This window comes from Dryobates pubescens, chromosome 19, assembly GCF_014839835.1.
Source record: "Dryobates pubescens isolate bDryPub1 chromosome 19, bDryPub1.pri, whole genome shotgun sequence".
Classification (NCBI taxonomy): Eukaryota; Metazoa; Chordata; class Aves; order Piciformes; family Picidae; genus Dryobates; species Dryobates pubescens.
The window spans coordinates 9,465,163-9,491,222 of NC_071630.1; the positions used below are offsets into that span (position 1 = coordinate 9,465,163).

General features: G+C 42.2%; 1 protein-coding gene across 1 annotated transcript in view; it reads right to left on the reverse strand.

Annotated features, from left to right (window-relative positions):
• Positions 1–17,765, reverse strand: part of LOC104300850 (polycystic kidney disease protein 1-like 2) — a 43,239-nt gene extending 25,474 nt beyond the window's left edge. Inside the window, 16 exon segments of the mRNA XM_054170303.1 lie at positions 1,037–1,231; positions 1,937–2,082; positions 2,277–2,474; positions 2,968–3,109; positions 3,373–3,493; positions 4,161–4,368; positions 5,406–5,523; positions 6,488–6,537; positions 7,227–7,325; positions 8,206–8,610; positions 9,258–9,487; positions 11,130–11,277; positions 11,918–12,028; positions 12,788–12,973; positions 16,481–16,645; positions 17,198–17,765. Of these exon segments, the coding sequence (XP_054026278.1) occupies positions 1,037–1,231; positions 1,937–2,082; positions 2,277–2,474; positions 2,968–3,109; positions 3,373–3,493; positions 4,161–4,368; positions 5,406–5,523; positions 6,488–6,537; positions 7,227–7,325; positions 8,206–8,610; positions 9,258–9,487; positions 11,130–11,277; positions 11,918–12,028; positions 12,788–12,973; positions 16,481–16,645; positions 17,198–17,765 (3,090 nt within the window).
• Positions 17,766–26,060: the final 8,295 nt, after the last annotated feature.

Consider the following 26,060-nt stretch of genomic DNA (forward strand, 5'->3'; position numbering starts at 1 on the left):
GTATTTGTGCCTGGGGTTGCCTCGACCCAGATGCAGAACCCTGCACTTGGTCTTGTTGAACCTCATGAGGTTGGCTTGTGCCCACCTCTCCAGCCTGTCAAGGTCCCTTCCCTCCAGCGTGTCTGCTGCACCACACAGCTTGGTGTCATCAGCAAACTTGCTGAGGGTGCACTCAATGCCACTGTCCATGGCACTGACAAAGATGTTGAACAAGCCTGGTCCCAGGACTGATCCCTGAGGGACTCAGCTTGTCACTGGCCTCCACTGGGACATGGACCCATTGACAGCCACTCTTTGGGTATCATTTGAACCGATAGGATCATTTGAACTGATCTGCTGCTCTGAACTACCTACTGACAAGATGCCACTTGCCTTGGTAACTATCTAATCACAAATTTCCTGTTACCACCCAGCACAGAGAATCTGTACACTCAACATCCATCCACAGCAAGGAGAGTTACTTGGGAGAATTTGTCCTCGTCTGTGTGGGTAACTGGCACTGCCAGGGAAAGCAGAGCCACGTGTGATTGATGTTACACAAATAATGAATCATGATTGGAGGAGAAATTGCACTTCCCTAGGTCTTTTCATCTGAGGCACTCGAAGCACTGTGCAAATAGAAGATTGTATCTGAAACATAAGCTGGTAACTGAAATGAACAAACTAAAATCACCTGCTGGCTAGTACTTTTTTGTTTGATTAGATAGGATATTTCTCCCACAGTGAGACCGCTTTATTACTATTTACATTGTTTGTGGAAGATCAGGTTGACTTTAGGTTTTAAAATACCATCTAAATTAGTAGTAGTGCAATAACAATTGGGGATTAATTCTTTTACTGATGGATGATAAACCAAATTATTTATATGGGCAAATGGTGACAAATAGCTGAAACCTGTGCCAAACAGTGAGAGAGATCCTCAAAACCTGAAACCTCCATTGATTCCAGGTGGTGATATGCGAGGGTTGAGCTGCCAAAGCATATGAAGAGTCCATTATATTGCATTGTACTGCAAGAAAACAAGTGTCTGACTGACCTCCTTTCGTGTGTTTGTCTGTAAAGATATGTTGAAGCTTTCCTCTTGGGTCTCCTGATTAAGGACAGATGTCACTGACTTGTACAGCTGGAAAAGACTCATGCTGTTGTTCGCCTCTTTTAGGATGGTGTTTGCCTTCTCAGATACAATAGCCTGAAGGGTCGTGTTACTGTCTCTCATGTCTGTATGCCCAACCTGATGAAGAAATCAGATATGCTCTTAACATTGTTAATGCTGTTACAATCGTATTCAAACGGCTTCCACAATCATAGAATCATAGAAACATAGAATCAGTCAGGTTTGGAAGGGACCACAAGGATCATCTAGTTCCAACCCCCCTGCCAGGGGCAGGGACACCTCATACTAGATCAGGCTGGCCAGAGCCTCATCCAGCCTGGTCTTAAACACCTCCAGGGATGGGGCCTCAACCACCTCCCTGGACAACCCATTCCAGGGCTTCACCACTCTCATGGTGAAGAACTTCCTCCTCACATCCAGCCTGATATCATCTTATTGATATCCTAGTTAGAGTGGAACAGAAAACCTTGTGTTCCCAGTTTTTAATGTTTTATTTTTAGTGTCCTGATATGGATCTCCTTACTGGGGCCAAAGCAGGATTTTTCAGGGGCCTACACAGAGTAACTCCAGGCTCACTAAACACAGGGTATGCTGCCTGATGCACAGATAGATCTTTTAAGCTTTTATCCAAGAAATAGGACAGTGGAAGATTCTTTTGACTACCTTGAGGCCACAGAGAATAGTCACTGTTAGGCAGGAAAGTGGTGATTATGACACATTCAGAAAGAAGTAATACATATAAAATGGAAAGAAGTTCCAGAGTGCATCATGGCTTAGGTATCAACTTGAGAGATCTTGAAATAAAGTGATTCTACCGTGTACCTTCACTGAAGCATTAGTTTGAATTGTATCACCGAAGCTGTTGCTGACAGTAATTGTCATATGTAAAATGAAATTATTTTCCTCTTCTCCAAGTGGAAGATAAACTGGGAAGAATTCAGGATCTGGGCCACAGTGCAGGAGAGAATCTGAAACAGGAAAGAGAGTGTTACCTACCAGAGACCACAGAGAACACCTCCTGTTCCCTAAGCCTGCTCTGAGCAAGCCTGGCTGACTCAGTACTAGTCCCCCTGAGGAGCAGAAGCAGTCTGTGCCTTTGCTTTGGTTAGCACCAGTAACCCACAGGGTAGCAGTCAGCCAAACAGTTCAGCTCAGGGCTTACTTGATTTCAGATAGAGGCAGTATGTGAGCCTGTTGTGACTGGATTGGCATGGATGTGCCAAGCAAGGAGTGCTGCAGGAGACTCTGAACATGGTGAGCACTGATCCCTGCTTGGGAGACACGGCACAGCTGGGGACCTCGGGTGGAGGCACGGTGCTGACAAGGTAAGTTTGCTCCCCGTAGCCACGCTGAGTCACACCTGGGTGTGGAGGAAGCAGAATGTCAGCAATAATCGTGCCCCAGCAGCACTGATTTCAGACATTCATCTTGCCTGCTGTAGCAATGGTGCTGTTTGTTCAGGCACCAAAAACATCAGGCTAGGCCTAATCAGAAATGAAATCCTGCTACTGAGTAAGCCACAAGAAGAAAAGAGTGATTAAAAACATGGTCATGTTTGCATTTTAAAGTAAAGCTGCATTATTTGATCAAGCATTTAGCATAACTTATTTCCAGATGAGCCTTAACAAAGTTATTAACAGCTTGGCATAAGAAAACTGGACTTGCTGTACAGCAGTCCAGAAGAAACTTAGCTCTTCATTATTGTAAAGAACTCGCATATAAAGTAACAGCTCTCAACTTGTGAACTAATTTAACTTCATTTGTCAGAAAAGCTATGAGTGTGTAATGTCAGTATTACATCACAGTGGCAGAGACTATCTCAAAAGAGTCTGGAACATCCTACTTGTCCATACCTGTTACTTTAATCTGAAAAGCTTCTCCCTGTGTCTGCAAGAAGGAGCTGTTCATTTTCAACACAGATGTGTTGCTTTGAAGCAAATGCAAAGAGTTCTGCTGGAAACCAGTCAGGCCACAGGCTAGAGGGAGGACTGTAGACTGGAAAATCAGACAGGAAAGAGAACATGGCAGTAGGGGCTCTTTGCTGTGATTTTTTTGTTGTGATTGATGAGGAGCAGAGTGACATTTTGGTGACCTTCATTATAACCCCCTCCCAAACCAGACATCCCTTTGTCTCAGTCTTTAGTGTTATTTATAAATCATCCATTTCACAAAATTTTGCTCTGAACCCACCTGACTTTCCCTCAGATGGATGTCTATTTTTGCTTGTGCAGTATTTCTGATGAATCTGATGTTCTTACCTTGGTTTGGAATGTCTTATCTAAATACCAGTTATAATACAGGGCCTGGGAGTCCTCCTGCCCAGACACACTCAGAACAACTTCTTCACTAGCGTTCACTGGCTTGCAGTTTGCCTCACACCTGTAAGGAAATAAGGTTACAGATACAGGCAGTAACTGTATGAGATGTCCTAGTCCTTGGTGTTTAGTGGTTTATTCACATTTGGTGAAAATCTGCAAAGGCCTACAGTATGAGACAGGTTAAATAATCTTAAAGCAAGAGATTTATAAACTTTGGTCTCCACTTACAACATGACTGAGGCCCAAAAGCCCCAAACCATTTATGCTGCAAAACTGATTCAGGCTCTCAGATACAGCCTGCCTTTATTTAAGCTCCTGAAATGGTTATGTTTACAGATCATTGAAAAGCCACTGCTCTTTCATGAGGCACTAGGCTCTTCAAGGATATATATTTTTAGGGCAGGAATGTGTATCTAGATATCTATAGAACTTTCAGCCATCTCTTATGGACTTTGTTCCCATTGCTTCAATGAGGTTTGTACATGAAAATCTCCAGTGTTGAAAGGATGTAGTGGGGTAAAACTCATAAATCATTTGGGGAAGAATATTCATCAGTTTGTAAAAGGATTATATTCAGAAATGTGGACTGGAAAATGCTTCAGGACTCATTTTGCCCGTATGATGGTAAGGTATGAATAGATTTATAACAACTGTTGGTAACTGTGGCCTTACACTATGTTTACACAGCAATAATATTAACCAGTAGGTACTAAGGTTTAAAACCAGACCTGATTTCCAGCTGCAGTTCTTTTTTTGCAGTCACATAGAGACACTGTTCATCCTGCCTCTCTTCATTGCCATGGTTTCGGACCGTAACCCTGACAGTCACTGCTGACTTTGGAGGAGGAAGGCAGGCAGGTGGGATTTGCACCTCCGTTTGGTTGGTGAGGATTATCTGTTGCTGCACACATTTGCTCCACTCAGGCCAGCAAGCTCCTGCACAAACATTTCCTTTGTAATTAAAATAGTGATAACATCCCATGTCTTTGTATAAATTACTTTCCTGCCCTAGGTTTCAAAGAGCTTTATAGAGCAAACAAGTCCCCTCAACCCAAATTAAAATGTGGGCAATCAGAGTTCAGAGTACTGCCTGATTTGTTCAAATGTATAAGGTCAGGGATAAATACAGGGACAGAATACAGATATCCTGAATCTAAACTCAGTTTTCAGCCAAGAAAGTTTTGTCATCATGTTTGATGCTAATTATTGCTGGCTTATTGAGACACATGCACCTTGCAAATACCTAACCCTGTAAGTCACTTGGGACTAGTTCGTACTAGAAGAGTGAGGGCTTAGGATGGGAAGATCTTGAAAACTGGAAACCTAGGAGTAACCACCTTTGGGGAAAAGACAAAACTTAGTACTGTGCCAGTAGTGTTTGTAGCCATGTGGGCATTGGTCTCTTCTCCCAGGCAACCACCAACAGAACAAGAGGACACAGTCTCAAGCTGCACCAGGGGAGGTTTAGGCTGGATGTTAGGAAGAAGTTCTTCACAGAAAGAGTGATTTGCCATTGGAATGGGCTGCCCAGTGAGGTGGTGGAGTCACCATCACTAGAGGTGTTTAAGAAGAGACTTGGTGTCATGGTTTAGTTGATTGGATGGTGTTGGGTGATGGGTTGGACTCGATGATCTTGAAGGTCTTTTCCAACCTGGTTCAGTTCAGTTCAGTTCAGTTCTATTCTATTCTATTCTATTCTATTCTATTCTATTCTATTCTATTCTATTCTATTCTATTCTATTCTATTCTATTCTATTCTATTCTATTCCATCCCATTTCTATTCTATTCTATTGCATCCCATCACTTGTTCAGTGTTAAAGCCAGGACAAGGCAGAAAGACATTCTTCACGTACACTGAGTGGCAAACTTTAAAGCCATACTTTAGTCAGATTTATACCACTTGATCTGGGAAGACAGTGAATTTGTACTTATCAGATAGAAGCTGGTGGATAAATTCAGGAAATGCACATACCACAGGACCAGAGAAAACTGGAACTATTGTTGTTGCCTGGCCAGCCAAGAGTAACGGTTGTGAAAGGATCCACATGGCGACGCGGTTTAATATAGATTTTGTATTTTCTTTTGTGATCCTAAATGGTAAGTAAATGCATCAGTTAGGACAGGAGCACATTGGATACATTACAGCTATAGATATGAGACAAAGAAGGTAGCTGAATTTGTCTTTCTGTGAAACAAGCCATGATAAATTTAGTTTTGAACTAGATTTCTGTTCCTCTCATACAACATATGCTTGCATGCGATTTGTAAAGCATGATGCCTTCTTGTGAAGCAGCACATCTCCTGTAACAGGCATCTCTCTGCTGAAGTTAGAAACCACACCTTTAAGATGATAATAAAATATTAGATCTGGCAATTTGTGCAGCTGCTAGCAACTGGTGTATCATTAGTTTCTCTGCTTGCCATAAACTGGAGAGTTCTTCCTTGCAATGTATCTTAAACATTCCAATATGGAAGCAGGAAACACTTAGAAGCAATATAAACAAATATTAAACTCTGCTTGAGGGATAGTCCCTCAAAGATGAGGTTTCCATTAGTCAAGTAGATAATTTAAAAGTTCATTTAAGCTCATTTCAACTTCCAAACATGAATCATTGTGAAAAGCTCATCTTCTCTAATCTTGCAATTGTTACTTCCAGGCTTTTGTGAACTGTAGATTGAATGCCTGTAAACACACTTGTCTCAAAGGCTTTGGGTGTAGATATTATGTTAAACCATATGGGACAAAGAAAATCTAGCCCATAATCCGTCACATCCGTCACACTGTTCATCCTGCCTCTCTTCATTGCCATGGTTTCAGACTGTAACCCTGACAGTCACTGCTGACTTTGGGGGAGGAAGGCAGGCAGGTGGGATTTGCACCTCCGTTTGGTTGGTTGGGATTATCTGTTGCTGCACACATTTACTCCACTCAGGCCAGCAAGCTCCTGCACAAACATTTCCTTTGTAATTAAAATAGTGATAACATCCATGCTGCTGGTAGGATAAAATTCTAAGCATTTCCATTCTAAAGAAGGATTCTTAAATAATACTTACATTTGTCTTTTGGGCATTTGTTTTGGCGCTGCTTTCTTCCTTGGCGGAATCTGTTTCATATGAAAAGAAGCAGAATATTTTAGTGTTGCCTGTAAAGCTTTCAGAAATCCTCAGTGAATATGACTTAAATACACAGAATTTGACTGCTGCCAGTGTGAAAGATACAGCTGTGAGAATCAGACTCCAGAACTGTGACAAACGGGCTAGCCAGTCACACACTATAAAGAAGAGGATCCTGATTCTTCAAACTTTATGGTCTACAGCAAAATCATTTCACAGAAGGTGATGAAGTTTCATTGGTGTACAAAGAAAAACTGAGGGAAAGCACTGGAAAAGCTGCAATAGGATAGGTGCTAAAGTAACTTTTTTTCCTGGTATTATCTGCTTTTGTAATTGTAAGGATGAGCCATCTAGAAGCATTTACTGACAGCAATTTTTGAGACTGCTGTGATGTAAGTATTTCCTGGCTTCAGAGCTATGTCTCAAGCCATCAACTTCACTAATTAGGACAAACGGCAAATGTGCAACGTGTAGCATATACAGAGTGATGCTAATTTGTGACTGCTTCAAAGCCAGGCACTCTGCTTTCATCAGGAATAAGCCTTCACAGAAGTTTTCAGCACTGTTGCTGGAAGGAAAGTAATTACTAGATGCAAACCGTAAACACGCCATGAAATGCTCTGACTGCAAAAAGCCAGACTGGTGGTAAAAGCCAGAACTGTTAGATTAACGCAGTTACCTTCTATCTGAGAACTGTTTGCCAACACAGTGATGAACCCAAGATCCAGACTCGTATTTGACAAGGCATTCATGGCCACCACTCTCACTAGGAAAGTACCTAGAGAAGACAAATGGCCGGTTAAGAATAGCAGTGAGACCAGTCCCTCACGTTTGGGATATAAAATCCTATTCATAAACAAAATCCTATTCTTTTCTGTTAAGAGTTTTGTGGTTTCTCTGATGAGTTTCCACTGATGAAAGGCTTTTTAAGGAACATTCCTCTCCTTTATCTCAGCTTGTTAATAACTCATCTGCCTTTGTCCTAGCACTTTACAATGCTGTTCTTCATCAGCTGGTTATGATATTACCACACAGGAAACTAGATGTGTGCAAACACTGCAGTCCACATGAGTTTGGGCATCCTGAGAAAGCAGCTGTCTTGTTTGAAAATTCCTGCCTGAAGGGAAAGGGTGTGCAAATGGGCATAGGGAGACCAAATGAAACTTTTAATATTGAATCACTTTAAAACATGAAATGAAATCATAATTAGCTTCTAGTGTTCCAGCTTTGGCATGGGATTTGAATAGTTCATTAGAGGACAAAACTTCTTTATCTTCTATCACCGAATTAACTCTTAAGGACAATCTCTCTAATCCCACATTTTAAAGGCTTTGGTTTCTTAATAAGGGAAATGAAAAATTACAGTAAGGAAAATGTCATCATTTGTACTTGAATTAGATCATGTCACGAGAAAATGAAATCTGGATCTTTTTAAGTGCAAAACCCAGGCAAAGCCTTGCTCTCAGTCTCCATATGGAGATGCATTTGCCAGTTCAAGTTTTTTACCTCATAAGTCAATAAGACTGTTTCATTCATACTGTTCTGCAAACCAGGTCTGAGCAATTGTCCCCTACCACAGGATGCTGTGACTCTTTATGTGAGCATCTCTACTGGGCTATGAGCATTTTGGAGATAGAGAAGATGTCTGCATGCTGTACCTTCAGAAGGCACAGGAATGATGTACATTTGAGGCTCCCCATGAGGGCAATCTTCTTCGTGAGAGTGAGTTTCATTAGATCCAATCACCTCAAACTTCAGCTTATCTGGGGCACCCTGAGACACAGAGACATTAATCTCCAAATTCTCCCTCAGCTGCAGAGTGTGAGAAGGTAATGTAGCCTGAAGACCAGACACTGGCTCGATTAAGTGAACAGCAATGCTCCCAGAGATCCTCGATGCGCTTGTGTTGCTGGATGCTCGGATTTCCAGCTGATGTACCCCTGGGCCTAGCAGCTCCTGAGCAGTGCTGTCAAGTGTCAGATTGTGAGGCACAGTTCCTTCCTTTTCACTGGATTCAGTGAGTGTCATGTTATCTGCTAATAGAATGTAGGTCACTCCGTTGCCTGCAAAAAGAGAGCAAAATTTCTCACAGCTTGCATAACAGAGCATCCGACTCTAGCTGCTTTCTGCAGCATTCAGGTGTTTCTAAAGCAGACATAAGAACACTGCAGCAAAGCAGCCATCCTTAATAAAGTCACTGAGGGTATCTTTATGCCCTTTAGACTCTCTGTGAAAGTCTGTTGTGCTTTCTGCTGGGCAGCCAAGAGAATTCAAACATACACTACTGTATTTTAGTTTGTAAGTGTTTATGTAGATTTCAGGAAACTGAAGTGAGAATTAAATATACACCAGCAAATGTGACCAGCTCAATGTGGAATCCTCTTACCCTCAATCACAGAAGCATTTCTGTGAATTCCTAACTTCAAATATGGAAATCTTTGCTGGTTTCATGTGGATTCACATGACTAAAGTTTTGCTCAGGCTCTGCCAGCTTTGTATAGAGGGGAAATATACATGCATTTGAGGTGTGTAACAGCTCTGAGAAAGACACCCCCTCCCAATGCAGCTGACATTCTGCAGTTGCAATAATTAGAGGGAAAGCATTCACTAAAAAGAAATTTTGGTTAGAATACTGAAAATCCTGTTTCTGTCCCATGAGCAACAAACTCTTTAGCCTGCCATTTCAATCATGCAGAGTAAATGTCCTCACCTCCATTAAGTTCAACTTGAATCCACAACAGCTCCCCATACAGTGTACGGCAGAGAGAGCTGTTGCCAGATTGATGCTGGCTGTAGCACCCAGTAATGCTTAGCTGATCCATCTTAGGGTGAACTCTGACCCTCTTCTGTGCCATCACATGCCACTCACTGCTGGTGCATTCCACAAAGACTGTGAACTCTCCAGGAGATGAATATCTGTGTGTGATGTTGCTGACCAGTCTAAGAATAACAAGAGAACAGCTGCTTGTTGTGGAAGACTGTCCTGGGAAGTCCTTAGCCCTACAGTGGTCACAGTTCCCAGATCTCTGTCCTGACTCAGCTCTCCTGCAATCACTGTAATCCCTCATTTATTTACATAGAATTTCAAGAATTAAAGATTGTTCCTTTGTTCCAGCTCCAGTGTCATGAAGGTTGTATATCAGGGGTAGTTATTCTTGAAGCATGTCTACAAGGGGGGATACATTTTGCTATAGAGTAGGTTAATTGCAGTTCAATAACATGTGGCAGTAAGTCTGGTTTGTGACTTGTGCCTCTGAGCACAGACATGTGACTATGCACACTGGAACATGTAATGGTGGCCCTTAATTCTCTATTTCATTCCTGATGTACCATCTCTTAGGTATATACAGCAGTGGAAGCTGAGGCTGCTCAGCATTTTGTCAGAGCACTCCCTTGCTCTTGTGGTTTTTCTGTGTGCAGATGTGTCTATACTTGCCCATGCTAGCAAAAATGTCTCTTCACTCCTTGGTCTGGTGCATGATAGCAATAGTGGTTGAATGGATATGAAGAAGTCTGGGGTACTTGCTATTGCTACTAACAAGCACCGGAAGGTGGTGAAAAGAATCTAAGAACATCCTTTGTGAACATATACCATGGATGGCAAATAAGTAATATCCCTGACACCATTCTCTCTGAAGTCTTTTTACCAATGGTCCCACCTAGCAAATGCAAACAAAGATGAGGACATAGCATCCTTGATAATGCATATTTTTCATCAGCTGTCTTACTGATTAAAAAGCTTCATTCTAACTGGAATTCAAAAATATGCCAATGACAAGATCAGACCAGAAAAGGCAATTCCTGTAGGAGTGGGTATCAAACTGGACAGAGAAAACAGATGAGCATAACTGTGAGTGATGCAATAGGTGAAGTAAAAGGGCTTCCCACCAAGCCAGCAAGCCTCTGCTTACAGCTAGCAAATAAATTTTACTTAAAGGCTCACTATCAAAGATTTTTTTTTTTAAGTTCTTTACAGCTACAGGCCTCTGCAGCTCTGAAAAGCTTTTTACTGTTTCTAGTATGTTGCTACTATTTGGTTTTCACTCTTCCACTCTTGCCTTTCTAGTTGACTGAAGTCAGATTCTATTAGTAGACAAATAGGTTTCTAGAGCCATTCTCTCTTATTCCTAGCACTAGAACAAACTCTGATTCTTAAACTCAGCAGCAAAATGTTTGATCATTTAGAACCAGTATTTTTAGGCAATTACAACAAAAGAAAAACTCTAGAATCCCATTAAAAAATACTCTTTAAACTTAACAAAACAATGCTTGCCTGTTTGTTCAGCAACTGCTGGCACGTTTTCAGTAACGGTGTGGTTTAGGATCTGGAATAAATTCTCTTAGTAAGAAACAGGAATCACTTGTCATAATAAGCAGAAGAAAGATTGTGGTTGGCAGCCTGACATAAAATGTTGTATTAATTTCCAAACAAGTTTCTGCAGAATCCAAGTGTCTTGTGTGCATGGCCTATTATTAATCTGCTTGATTTTTAACAGCTCATTTAAGAGGCTTGGAGCACTCAATAAAATGCAAGCAGTGAAATTTACTGGTTGGCTGATGGTAGATGAAGGATATATCTTACGTTAGAGGGTAGTAAGGATCAATAGTGTGGCCATCCCCGGTGCTAATGATGCAGGAAAGGTTGCCAGAGTATGGAGAGAGCAGCCAGCTCAAGCTGACCGTGATGTTTTCAAAGACAAAGGACTCATCTGGTACAGCCAGCTGCAGACCTGCGGAGCATAAATGACAGAATTCAGCGTCATTCTTTCCCTGCATTTCTTGCATAATTCAGTTACTTTTTACGTATTGAGAGCAGGCCTTCTCCAAATCAGAGTTGATAGTGCTGCTAATTTGAGTGCATTAGTGGTGTGACAGGGAGCTGGTTCTTTTCCATACCTACTGGTCAAGATTCTCGTTGGAATATAATTTCATTTAAGTGTCTGAGTTCTCTGACTTTGTGTCCTAACAGCCCCCCTCAGTTAGGACAGGGAAGCTACATTTTTGTGCCTATTTTTAGTGCTCAACACTCTTCCAAGTTCTTCCTTGATTTAAAGATAAATATCAATAGCCACAGTGTTACAGCAAAGAGCAATCAGGCTTTTGGTGCTGATGGCCCTCTCCGATGTGGGGAGATTCAGACTGGATGTGAGGAGGAAGTTCTTCACCATGAGAGTGGTGAAGCCCTGGAATGGGTTGTCCAGGGAGGTGGTTGGGGCGCCGTCCCTGGAGGTGTTTAAGACCAGGCTGGATGAGGCTCTGGCCAGCCTGATCTAGTGTGGGGTGTCCCTGCCAATGGCAGGGGGGTTGGAACTAGATGATCCTTGTGGTCCCTTCCAACCCTGACTGATTCTATGATACTATGATACTTACCTTCCTTGCACTGGTATTGAATAGACAAATAGCTTCCAGAAGCTGGACAAGGATCTCCAAAGAAAGTGCCATCTGCTGTCACCTGGCAGGCCTGAAGACCATGACACTGGCCTGGAAAGGACAATTTAAAATGAACTAGTGTGTTTTGTCTTTAACTCTCATAACAGCTCATATGAGAGAATGAAGAAACAAAACCAGGCAGTGAGAGCAATGTCATGCCACTGGTTTCTAGACAAACCCCCACATCACTCTGACTTTAGTATGATGCTTATTGCTTAGTATTTCTTATCACCATTCCACTTTATTGGAATAAAGCTGAGTTGGAGAGGGTAAAGAAAAAACAAGTAGTGTGTTTTGGTTATTTTTTGGCTGAAGCCTAAAGAGCCACCCTAGGTTCAGGCCACAGTCACTGTTTATCCTGGCAAGTAGCAGTGCCTGCAATTTCAGCAGGCAGTGTACTTGACACATGGCAGGCAGCAGCAGATCCCTCATGCCCTCACATTGCCATGCTGCCAGACTTTTCAACCCTTCTGGTCTGCAGTGTGTATGGATGTGATCTATTCCATCTCTGTCAGACCTAGGCTGTCTCCCTGAGTTTGTCAGGGGATCCGTGTAGCCATGTATTTTCTGCACACAGTGAGAGGAACGAGGTATGCATTTGCTCCCACTCTCCTCTGAATATCTGCTCCTCAAAAAGTTCCTCCTTTCCATCCTGTGAAAACTTCCTCCCTATTAGAAGTTCTCTGTGATTAGCTTCATTTTAGGAATAAGCCACTTTCCCATTTGCTAACTACTGATATACAGGATAAACTATTTAGGGACCAGGAACTTTGGTATATGTTTTTGGCAAGCAATGCTGTAAGATACTACCTGCTACTTCATCTTTGACACTGATCCAGCTGCAGTCTCCATCTGTGTCATGCTGGAGAGAAGGCTCTGACACACAGTAGTGAGGAGTCTTCCGCCCATAGAAGCTCTCTTCTATTTGAATAACTTCTCCTGACCCACACTGTACAGTGGCATTGGAATTATCACAGGCAGTGCTCTGACCAGATTCTAGTAGGAGAAAAAAAAATCATGTGAATTTTTGGATGTCTGAAAAATCCTGCTACAATTCTCCTTCATATCCTTTTTTCCCCCCTCCCCCCCCCCCCCCCCCCCCCTTTTCTTCCTTTTTCTCCCCTTTAAGCTAAAACATTTTAAAAAGAGAGAAGAATAAAATGTTTTTCCTTTTTTCATAGTACCATAGTATCAGTCAGGGTTGGAAGGGACCACAAGGATCATCTAGTTCCAACCCCCCTGCCATGGGCAGGGTCACCCCACACTAGATCAGGCTGGACAGAGCCTCGTCCAGCCTGGGCTTAAACACCTCCAGGGACAGTGCCCCAACCACCTCCCTGGACACCCCATTCCAGGGCTTCACCACTCTCATGGTGAAGAACTTCCTCCTCACATCCAGCTTGAATCTCCCCACCTCCAGCTTCATTCCATTCCCCCCAGCCCTATCACTACCTGATATCCTGAGAAGTCCCTCCCCAGCCTTCTAGTAGGCCCCCTTCAGATACTGGAAGGCCACCCTGTTTGCTGCCTAAAACATAAATTCAAGTACTTTTTAATACACAAAAGCATTTTAATTGAAAAGCAAACAAACAAGCAAAACCCCCACAACCAACCAACCAACCCCCCCATATTTTTGTGGAAAACACTTAGCTTTTGTTTGACCTGCAGTACTGGAAAGTTTAAAATTACTCCTTACTTACGAGAGAGCCTCGTGGCAGTGTGTGATTTGCATGACATTCAGGTAATTGCTCTGGAGAATAGTTTGCATATTAAATATGGGACCTGATCCCATTTCTGCTACAGAGAGACCTTTGTTCCTGTGTGATATTCGACTGACTTCATTCAGCAGGACTGCTCAAATGAGTAAGGTCATATCTCTAAATACATACACCTCATTCTTTGATTAATCTGGGACAGTTAATTATCTTTCCGAATTCTTAGTATCCTGTAGTAATCAGGATACGTAATACCCTGAAGAGGAGGATGCGAAAGACTGCTCTCACATGGGAGTGTTGCAAAAGAGTGGTTTTGTTTCAGCTCTCTCAGGTTTGAATACATTGTCCTGCGGTGGCTGTTTCGATCATTCCCTTTAAGTACCTTGATCACCGGTGCCAAAGCGTGCACACTGCAGTAATTGTGTGCTATTGTTATTTAAAGGTTAAATCTAAGCCTGGCTGTAACTATAGCAACGTGATCAGTTTACAGATTAGAGCTCTCTAAATAAGCTTGCAAAATAATTTAGCGGTAAAGTCTAATACGGGCTATCATCTCGTGCAGTTTTGGTTCTCTGCTTGGCATAGAGAGTTCCCATAGTATTAGCTGTCTCAGAGGCTTCTGAGACAGGGAAAAATGTACAGAACCTGGTTTGTGTGCCTATATGTACAAACCCTGGTTCAGTATTTTTATACAACAAATTCCTAGCCAGCAGAACACCAAATGGAAGAATAAGAGTAATAGCAAATAATAATAAGGAAAGTTTTTACTTGCATTGAGAAACACAAATGATGCTAAAATAGATGGCCACAGAAAGGATAGAAGGCAGAGCACTGTCTGGTTAGCTGTTTGTGCACATATAGCTAGCTCAGATCATTGAGATGGCAAGCTGTCAGGACTCAGAGAAATTAACACCCGGCTGTGGTACCATTTGGAGCTACTGATGCATTTTGTTTGAAGCCTCAGGCTCAGTGTTAATGTGAACCAAACCTGAAGGTGAAGGTGTGGAGCATCTCTATGTCCATTTTACAGAGGCAAACTGAAGCTCTGTGGGGTTGTGGGAACTTGCAAACATTCAGCACCCAGAGAAACTGATGAAAATGCTGTTGCTGTTTCTCTGAGGTATTGGATCTAATTCCCTGCATGCAAAGCTGGTGAAAGAGGGGTCTGCTTTGTTATTGCAAGTTGTGTGTGTATTAATGGACATGGGCTGTAGAAACTGAAAACAAGTCTGTAAGTTCCTCAATCTGTCCTTGGTTCCCTGGGTAGTGGATAATGGATGCAGGGTAGGACATTGTTGCTCACTAATGCAAACACTCTTTGAATATAATGGGCTTCTAGTCAGATCCTGTGATAACAGATGATAGTTTCCTTACAAACAGATAGTTGTCTGCCATCGTTGTAATGGAAAAAGGATTTTAGTCTGGTTTTGCAAGGAAAATAAGCTGAAGGGATTGTGCTGTTTGTCAATTTCCTCTCCTTCAATCATCTTTAATATTAGTTGACTTCAACCAAATTCGATGTACAGATATAAACCTGAAAATACCATCACATGTCTTGAAAATCAATAGCTAGGTAGAAGAGAAGGAGCTACATCAATGCCTCTGTTAGGAGTGGAGATTGTAACCTTCTGTTTGTCTGTTCCATGATGTGGGATTCAACCAGGCAGCACATGCAGCTGGAGCTCTGGAGCAGCTGGAGAACTGCAGGGGAGACAGCTGAGGGAGTGAAAAGTATTTGCAGGGGTGGAACACGCTGGGGATATGGAAGTGAACTGGGAGTGCCGAGGAGGAGGGCAGGGAGGGGATGTGGAACAGAAAATCAGGACAGGAAACAAAACTTTATTGGTTTTGCTGATTGTGGAACGACTTGCTAATTAAGTCAGAAGTAGTACAGTACTGGACCAGAGCAGCAGTGGTTCTAGGGCTTGTGGAAACCTGTAATTGCATCCTGGATTCAAAGAGATTTCATGTTAGTGAGCCTACAGCCAGACTGTCCTTCCAGCGCTTATGACTGTAGTTCTAGTTACAGTTTAAAATGCTTGGCTTATGTGCAAAGTGCATGCACAAATTCCCCTCCTATCTGTATGTTCAATGGGACAGAATGCCAGCATTCCTTTCCAGGACTGTTTGTTCCAAGTCACAGTTTTAGGAACACAATGTCTGTAGATCTGTCTGAGCATTCAAATGCCACCAGGTAGTAAAGGTTCCTGTCTGCTTCCTTATCCTTCATCTGATGGAAGAGTCTCACTTCTGCTTACTCCAGGCTGCTAGGAGTGTCTTCTGGAAGACTGGCTGTATTTTTGCTTCAGTTACAAATGAAAATTAGTTTGGCACATATTTATGTTTAAGAGTCTTCTTACAGGGCAGTCATACAGGTCCCACCTAGCTCAGGTACTACAGTGCTGTGGGAGTATGTTCTTGCAACCATGCTCTTATGTTCTGCTCAAATTAGCTTTAAACTAGCAAGCTTATGGCCACTGTGAAAAGGAACTGCTACATATTTAGATTTACCCTCAGATTCACTTCTGTTTTACTAGCTCTCTATTAGAAATCTCTATCTTAATGGCTGTGGCCAAGCATCTACATCTCATCAGGATTCTTCCTTTCTTTGAATCAGATCTTACACTGGAAAAAGAATTCCTGCTGAGGTTATTTGGCTTTTTGCTTGTTCACTTTTAATAAGCTTGATGAAGTTATTGCACAAACACTCTGGAAGCAATAAGGCAATTTATGCAGAGCTGTGAAAATGGTATGCTTGCTTTTCAGTTCCTGCTGCTGTGTATCTTACCAAACTCGCAAATGAAGTCAAATTCCTGGCTGCAGTTCTCAGTCACACCCCACTGATACTTGGCATTCTTCAGGATGTACCCACATGTGGATGAGACAGGAGATGGCTGATCCTTGTACCAGTTACTGTAGCTTATATTCGAGGTGTCCAGCCAAATCATTGACCCTGTGAACAAAGTAACTGTGTCCCAAATGTTATTTTCTACAATAATGCCGTTACAGAGTCAGAGCCTGCAGGCAGGACTGTAGCCCTGCTCCCCCTGAAGCAGAGGTGGGTCAGTCTGCATAGGATCTTCAATTACATTTCACATGTAACCTGATATAATAATTAAGAGACACTGCCACTTCTCCCTGTGCTCCCAGTCTCGAGATTTCACCATTTCCCTCTCAGATCTTGCAGCACTTCCTAGTGTGATGAATTGTCTCAGTTTGCTCTTCCACTGGAGACCTAACCCAGCACATTTGTTTCACTGGTCAGCAAGCTGGTCTAATTCACCATATGTTCACACAGCCTCAAGATTCAATGGAAGGAATGAAAGCATGCAACTGAGAAGGAACCAGGCAATTAAAACATCTTACTATCAATCTGAAGATACGACAACTAAAGACAGTGGCTTTGCAGCAGATGCCTACAGAGGGACTAATTGCATTTGTTACCATGTTAAGTAAGCCTCATGGGCTGGTACAGTTTTAAAGAAGAAGTTTCAAAAGCACCTACCTTCAGTTGTTTCATTCAGCAAGGAGTTTGAGATCAATCCTATCCACCATTCTTGATCCTCAGCAATATGTTTTTGCAAGAACTCTTGAGTTTCCTCATTTTCAATAAAGACAAGGTGCCCTCCTCCTCTCTCACACCAGCTCTGGGCACTTGTGAAGGTATGCTGGAGTCTAACAAACTCATAGCATGAGTGGTTGAAAGCTAACTGGTACTTTGAGCAAGGGATTCCTTCATCAATGGTTGCTTCCTCTACAACCAAACATGCAGCAAGAGAAGTTAGAACTGTGATCCCAAGCCACATTCTCAGCTCAGTGCCCTGTGTGGCACTGGTCTTGCTTATCACATCACCACTCTTTTTGCTACCCTCTTCAAAAGCTTAAGATGTCACCTGTGTCACGTCATCAGCATTTCTCCTTCCTCTGTGCTGCTTGCAACAAGAGCAGCAATAGAGTATGGAACAGATTGCTCCCAATATATAATGGTGATTGTGTCTGAAGATACATACAGCAAGTGTTGCTGCTAAGTCACTGCAATGGCCATTGTGAGGGTTATTGTATAAAAGTGTCATTCCATGTGAGGTCAGATTGAGGAGAAGACATTAGAGTATTGATTTTCTCATGGGCGGAGAAGATAAAGTTGATATATGCTGCTGCTGGACACATGGGAAAGTGAGATAAAGCTCCTATACCAAAGACATCATTGTGTGAACCTTGAAGCTGGAGGTCTTTATGACAGTAACAGAGAGACACAATAGTACAAATGAAAGGAGAATGAGGAAAATGAGAACCACAAAGAGGTATGAGATGGGGAAGCACATAGTGCTCCTCTAGATACATTTATTGATTTAATAATTATTGAGGTGCCTCTTTTGGATGCTAATGCAATGTTTGTGCTTATTGTATCATATTCATCCTGCCCACCTGTTTAGCCATTCGTGTCAATCTCAGCTGTCCCAAGTAAGCTGCATTTTGAAGTGGGGTGTGTGTTCAGAATTCCACACCCTTAAAAGCTAAGCTGCTTAACTGTATAGAACTACATCTTTTATACGTGCTAGGAGGCGAAAAGGAATGCCAGAAGTTAAAATAGTGATTTAGAAAAGATGAAAGTACTGCCTTAATCATCAGATCCCTACTTGGGAGCCTGCGTGCACATTCCAAAGGCTGCTGATGGACTTTGGGAAGCCAGCCCAGCACCATCTCTAATAGCTTCTGAACTTCCCTACAAGAGATACCCATCAGGTTTATAAGGGCACTGGATTAGCAGAACTGCAGTGCAAAGAAAGCTCTGTAGCTATGGTGATCTTCCTGTCCTTGGCACTAACTCCATTGAATTTGATGCAATTATTATTAATTTATAGCACTGTAACCTGACACGGAAAGAACATGCACTTATATTTAGATATGGATTGGTGAGCCAGCTACTGCATCACAGAGATGCAGGAAGCAGTGAGGTTTAGTTGAGTTCCTGCACTGCAGAAATGCCACCTGCATTGCACTGTTGAGCTGAAGGTAATGCCCATCCAGCACAGCATGCCAGTCCAGCTCTCACCCTAAAACGTTCTTGCAAAGTATGTGTATGCTTCCAGTAAGCATTTATGAGTGACCTTCAATCCCAAGACCTTTTTTGGATCTCCAGTTCATAGTCACCTTGCTTAGCTGGATAAAGCAGGACTATGATCAGGGTTTTCAAGATAAAAGTTCATGGCAAAGTGTTTAATGGTTGGGACAGTTGTGGGGGAGGAGAAGAAATGGTAAGAAAATGCACAGTGATAGAGGGACAGACACTATGCTGGATGTCTCCTTTCTCACCACACCTGAAAATCAAGACTAACCTCAGCTATGAAACCCTTGGTGCAGATCCCACATGAATTTCTGAGCGATTGATAGAAGGGCTTTTGTAGCACCTGAGATGTGAATATTCAGGCTGAGTTTCCCAGCCCTGGAGAAGGCCTAGCTATATTCTAATTATCTGATGGATCTGGCCCAGTAAGTGCCCAGAAATCCATCACCTTCCTGGAAGGGGCCATGTAACTATGATTAGTTTTGTTTCTCTTGGCTGCGTCTGCAAATTAGAAGCCCCATTTGTGCTGCATACAAAATTTCATAGGCTTCAGTTTGGGAACACCCAACCCAACTGTATTCTCTTCAAGCTATTGTGAAAGTCAGTGCAGAGAGCAGCTGACATTCAGTCAATTGGCCACTCTATATGTTCATGACATTTCCTTCAGAGTCCTTGCTTCTTCCTGGGCTTTGCTGACTTGCCAGGCTTTGCAGAAGCTGGCAGGCAGCCCTCCCAGTTTGTCCTTTTCGATACGAGAAACACAGACTGCTTCTGAAAATAGAGGTGTGATGGAGGAGACTGCACTGAATTGTATCTGATACAGACTATGCATTTCCAGTAGGTGCCATTGACTCACACTGGTGATGAATGGATTCTGTAGCATTGTCCAGGTCTCTCCTTGCAACTGGAAATTTGACTGCATGAACATACTGCTAAAACTGCCAGAGCTGGAGGTGCCACAGGCTATCCTTTGTGAACCTGCTCCAAAGCCATTGAAGTTAATGGAAGTCTTGTCTCTGGCCTTGAAGGATTTTGAAACGGGCCCTGAAAAAGAACAAATAATACTTGGAACTGTCTACAATTAAAACTAGGCTCTCCAAGTGGGTCTACTGTTGGCAATTCCTACAGCAGTGTGAATTTTTTTCCTGATTTACGGTTGCTATAAGTAACTCTTCAGCTGCCTGCAGCAGATGGGGAATAGAAGAAAGACAATTTCCCTCTTCTGCAGTTTGTTGCCTTCTTTCATTTTAGTGCCAGTAAAGCAGTCTGCCAGCTTATTCTGTTTACCACAAGGAAGAGAAAAGCTTTTACCGAATAGAAAATGCTGCTTTAAAACATCAAAATTAGCCACTGGGGTCCTCGGGGAGAGAGAAAATTCCTGAAAGCCCTTTTCACTCATAACTGAAAGGCAGCTTCATTTCAAATAAATAGTGCTCCTTGTCTTTACCATTTTGCAGGAAACAAGTGCCTTTTGCATTCTCCCTCAACAGAAAGATTTTTTTTTCAGAGTAGTTTTCTCATGGCATAAGTCCACGTGGAAGCTTCTCAGGATCATGGTGGGTTTGGGTTTATTCTGCTGTTTGTGTTTGTGTAGCTTGCTGAATGTAAATAATTAAGAAGCTACTTAAACAGTTGTATATGCTAGTGTGCAAGGGGCAAAATGGTGCCACCTCTGCATAGCCTCATCTTACATGTTCCAAAAGGCAGTCATGGAAGAGCTTAACCAAAGCTCTATCATTATCTCAACTATGCCAATTAGACACTAAGTTCTCCCCTTGTGGTTTCCCATGGGAATGTAAATGACCCCTAACAGGTGTTGTAAAGCCACTCCAGTAACTTCAGGGAAGGGCCAAGCATAATGTCTTCTATATAGATTTTAGATCTACCATTCACTTGCTGGTGTTTTTTTGACCTTTTCATACTTCTGCACAACTGGAGCAGATCACAAAGGAAAAGCCTGTATATAAGCATTGTTTTTAAGGAGCTATGAACCCTTTGCAGGACTTGTTAATCCTTGCTCACTTATAGCTGCCTGCCTGAAAGGCTGATGTAGCAACCACCCTTAGAGCATGTGTTCTGTACCAGTGACTTCAACTCAAACATATTCACTAGCTAAAATAAGGCTTGCAAAGCAATTGTTTTGCAAGCTTTGACTAGAAATTAGTGACAAAGCTTTCTCAATATTTTCACACCCTCACTCCAAGCTGCAATAAAGCTATGAATAACTCCTTTGTTTGTGAACTCTCTTGCGTCTGTTGGAATAAGTCCTTCATTTTCCTCAGAAATGTTTTAGGGGGCCCTGCAGACCTCTTACAGAGTCCTAACTTGCCCTTAAGATTTAGACCAGATGGTGCTCATCAAGAGAAGGTTCCTTCAGGAAAGCATTTTGCTATATAAAAATGGCAAAAGACAATGATGAATGACTTACTCCTGGTTTTCAGATAGATCCTCCAAGGTTTGGGTGTTGGAATTGGAAGCTGTGGAAGTGAATGAAATCTGAAGCAAAATTTCTTTATGATGCTGCAGAACTTCATAGGTGTTAAAAAAAATAATGGTGAGACTGAGAAAAACTGAGATTCTGTAAGGTAGCCTTCTAGGTTATGTTCACCACTCTTAAGAAGTGTACTTTGTAAAGCCAGCTCAGTTTTGGTACACAAACCAGACAGTACTAGATATGAAGAGTTAAGGAAGAGAAGAGCTGCCTATGGGAAGGAATAAATCACACCCCTCTTCATTTTGGCTTTTGCTCATTTGCCTTGAGGAAGAACAAGTAAATTTTCATTCTATAGGAGGATATTATCATCTTTGCATTCCTGTATATTACTGAATGTATAGATTTTATCAGGAATAGAAATAAATCTCTCTTCTATGAATTGAATAGTCACACAAACAGAAAATGTATTTAGATTGCTTTTACTTTTGGGTATCAGTAGCTTCAGATAAGATTGAGAATGGTTCATTTTAGTGTGTCACAAACACTTCTTGGAAAGATCTGTTTCGTTATTACCCAATGGGTACTGAGTCCTGATCAGACTGTCCAGAAAGGGGTGGAAAAGAGCCCATAGGCACACCTACATCTTCCATCTCTCCAGCTGGCTTTTAAAAAGCCCATCTGCCAATTAGTTTAAGAAGGTGAATCACAATCACACTTCCTTCCTTGCTGCTCTTGTGGGCTGCTTGTCCTCACAGCAAGACCCAGTTATTTGCTCAATGAAAAGGGTTTTGTTTTGTTGTTGCTCTACTGTCTAATTTTCCATGTGGCAACACAGTCAACTTACCAGTAAGCCCTGCCAAGTTGCAATTTTGATGTTATCTTGTTTAGAAAAATAGGGAAAACAATTCTTATCTTTACAGGGTGCAATAATTAAATTAGACATTCGTGCCTGGCATGATGAGGTCAGGATAAAGATAAGTGGGACTACTTTCAAGAGTTGCTGGGTTGGACGTAATTTCTATTTGTAGGATATATATTCTGGAGCAAATGTTGCATGTTTAAGTGCCTCAGGATCTTCTCCTAGGAGCTGTCCCTTTGGGAGCATCCAGTATTGTCCTTGGGCTTGTAGCTTGACTTTCCTCACCTGCCACACAGTTGATGCCTCAGTACCCCCCTTCTTCCCAGCTAGTTCCTGTGCTTTATTGCCTTGCACAGCAGAACTTCAGCTGTTATGTGTGCCCCCCATGAGAACATGAACTGAGTTAGTGTTATTGATAGCTAAGGTTAGCCTTGAATTGACATATAGAGAATAACAGAACTATCTGAATTATCTGCTGACACCTCAAGTGTTCTTGTAATCATGACTGACTAAGTGGCACAATTTAGATGTGCCATTACCTTACTATCTTAATAAGAGAACTGTTCTAAGGATTAAAGGTTCCCTCTTTGGGTAAAACATTAACTAGCAGATAACAATTGACTCAACTCTTGCTAGAAAAAACTTGCTTGAATCTAAATCTACAGCCATTACAACTCACTGGTGTTTCTGCAGTCACTCCACATTGCCATAAGCATGAGACTGGCCAGATTTCTAAGGCAGTCCAGCTTCTACCTCTTGTTCGTTTTGTTTAATTTCATTACCTGTTTTCCTTCTACTTGTTATGAGCTATTTCTGAGCTTACAGGACATGAAAACAGAACAACAAAAAAACCCTGTGTTACAAGGTTTTTTTGTTAATAATGCCTCTCATCAGTAGCTAACCAACTTACAGAGGAGATCAGCTTCACAGTCCCCATAAAGAGAAGACTGATGGTCCAGCTACCTCTCTGTTCAGGGGCACTGCTTTTGTGTTGAGCACTCTACACTCAGAAACCATCTCACTAAACCCCAAGAACAGTTTTTCTTTTATGTCCTCCCAAACATGTGCAGTAGGCTAAAAGGTAGGACAAGGTGTAGCAACATTAACTTCCGTCACTGTAAATGTCTGCAGCACCATTTGCACACCTTCAGTCACAGAGGTGAACGCCAGCCTTCGTGTTGACATTCTGCCCACTTGAAAACACATTACTGAACTGTGTAACACATTGAATATTGAAACATGCAAATTGTCTTGGGCTGCTGAAAGGTGTAGAGCAGGTTAAAAAAGCCTTATGATGAGGAATTTTAGGCAGGGACTGTGGCCATTCTGTCATTTGAATATCTTGTGCTTAAATGTTCAGGCATTTAAATGCTTGGGCACTGGAATACATAGAATAGAATACATAGAATAAACCAGGTTGGAAGAGACCTTCAAGATCATCGCGTCCAACCCATCAACCAATCCAACACCGCCCAACTAACCCATGGCACCAAGCACCCCATCAAGTCTCCTCCTGAACACCTCCAATGATGGTGACTCCACCACCTCCCCAGGCAGCCCATTCCAATGGGCAATCACTCTCTCTGTATAGAACTTTTTCCTAACATCCAACCTAAACCTCCCCTGGCGCAGCCTGAGACTGTGTCCTCTTGTTCTGGTACTGGTTGCCTGGGAGAAGAGACCAACATCCACCTGTCTACAACCTCCCTTCAGGTAGTTGTAGAGAGTAATAAGGTCACCCCTGAGCCTCCTCTTCTCCAGGCTAAGCAACGCCAGCTCCCTCAGCCTCTCCTCATAGGGCTTGTGTTCCAAACCCCTCACCAACTTTGTTGCCCTTCTCTGGACTCGTTCCAGCAAGTCAACATCCTTCCTAAACTGAGGGGCCCAGAACTGGACACAGTACTCGAGGTGCGACCTAATCGGTGCAGGGTACAGGGGCAGAATGACCTCCCTGCTCCTGCTGGCCACACTGTTCCTGATGCAGGCCAGGATGCCATTGGCCCTCTTGGCTGCCTGGGCACACTGCAGGCTCATGTTCAGCCTATCATTGACCAGCACCCCCAGGTCCCTCTCTGCCTGGCTGCTCTCCAGCCACTCTGACACTCTGACTAGGATCACTGGGCAGGCTCAGTCTGGTTGGATACTAGCATAGATGGGCTAGCAGTTCTGTGCCTCAGTGCTTGGAGACTTTTCATACTAACTCACATTTTTATTTAAACAAAGATAAAACCCAGTATTTCTGGTGATGTACATTAAAATATGACTCTATGAAAGAAAAGTCCTTTTGTTTATCATGAAAGAAAAATAGGGAAATGTCACCAAGAAGATTAAAACCTCACAAAAAGAGTAACTTAGATCCAAACAATACTGACCAAGAGTATGGTCAAAACTCTTTTGATCCAAATAAAACCTGGTCAGAAAACTATATGGAAATGATTGCTTATTCAATTTGAACACTCTGTATTAGTAGTTTATAGTTTGCAGTTACATTTGGACAGTGCAAGAGAGGTATTCCTAGATAGTGTTACGTTTTTTGAAGGAGAACATGTCAATAAGACAGTGTTTGTTAACAAAGATAAGAGGTTATATGTCTGTGGTATAGTGAGACAGCAATCAGTGTGACTTCAGCAAGAATGGCTCTTAAATTAGTATCAGTTTTACTGCTGGAATCTTTCCTTGGCAACAGCAGATAGCAGTTGATAGTTGAAAGTTTGCAGCACAGCTTAAAGTCATCTACACATAATTGGATTTTCTAAATGGGCTTTAATTAGCACTCAGATTTTATTAGAGAAAGGTTGAGATTAAATTAAATAAAGATAAGGAATAATAATGGTCCCAGTCTGATTTAAATGGCAGTGATTTGCTTCTTGTGCAAGTGAACCAAAAGTACAAAGGTTGATACACGGCAGCAACCTTATTGATACACTGGAAATTTAGTTAACCAGCTCCTCTGCCTTGGAAAATTTCGTTCTGATTGGCCACAGGAATGACATCTTAAATGTCATCCCCAGACTTGCATGGCCACAGGGTACAAGCAGTGCTGGGCAGGGTCATGCTGTGCTCCAAAGATGCCTTTTGTAAGTTTGGGAGAGAAGTTCAAGGCACTCTGGGGCTGGAGGAAAGGGAAGGCTACAAAGAACCCAGAAGGAAACAGCTTGTAGCCTTTACCACCATTGTTTAAAGCAGGAAAAAAAGCACAGTGAGAAATACCTGCCTGTGGTGGGGAGCTGGTAACTTCAAAAAATCTCATCATGAGGGGTGAAGAGAGAGGAAATTGTGAGAAGATATGCTGGATTTGGTTGTGGGAAGATCTGTGTTTGAAGGAGTCTGCAAGTGGACAGTTTGTAAATAAGGTCAGGCATCAGGAGAGGGTACTCAAAACATGGGACTGGATCATTTCATTAAGGATTATGCTTTCAGCACAGCAGCTTATAATGTTTTGGTAAATATTACTTATATGAGTTATAATGTGTCTGGGAAACCTGAGACCAAAGAGCTGCTCCTAATCTTTCCAGAGAGGGGGTTATTTCCTCTATGTTCTCTTACACATGGACTTCTATAACCTCCTCTGTTCTCTCCCATCAAACGTGTTTTTACAAAGGAAGATGAAACACTGTAAAATAACAAGGTGTACAAAATATGGAGTAAAGCTTTCAGGCAGACACACCTGAAATTAGCTGTCAAAACACATTTAGGCTGGTTTCAAAAGTTATTGGATATCTAATCTACTTGTTAACAAGATTTCCAATTATCTCGTCTTGGCTGAACCTTAAACTACAGGAACGGTTGTGCTGGGGAAGGGCAAAAGTGGTTTGAATTAATATTTTTATTGTTTGCTTGCTCTGTGGATATATTCCTATAAATTAGACTGCTCACAGGTCAGAGAATTGAAACTGCAGCATTAAGGCTGCAGCTGTGTAAATGGATGAGGGTACACTGAAGAGAACACAGTAAAGCAAAACAGAATGTTGTGGACAGAGAAACTGACCCCTTGTCTTAGTGGCAATGGG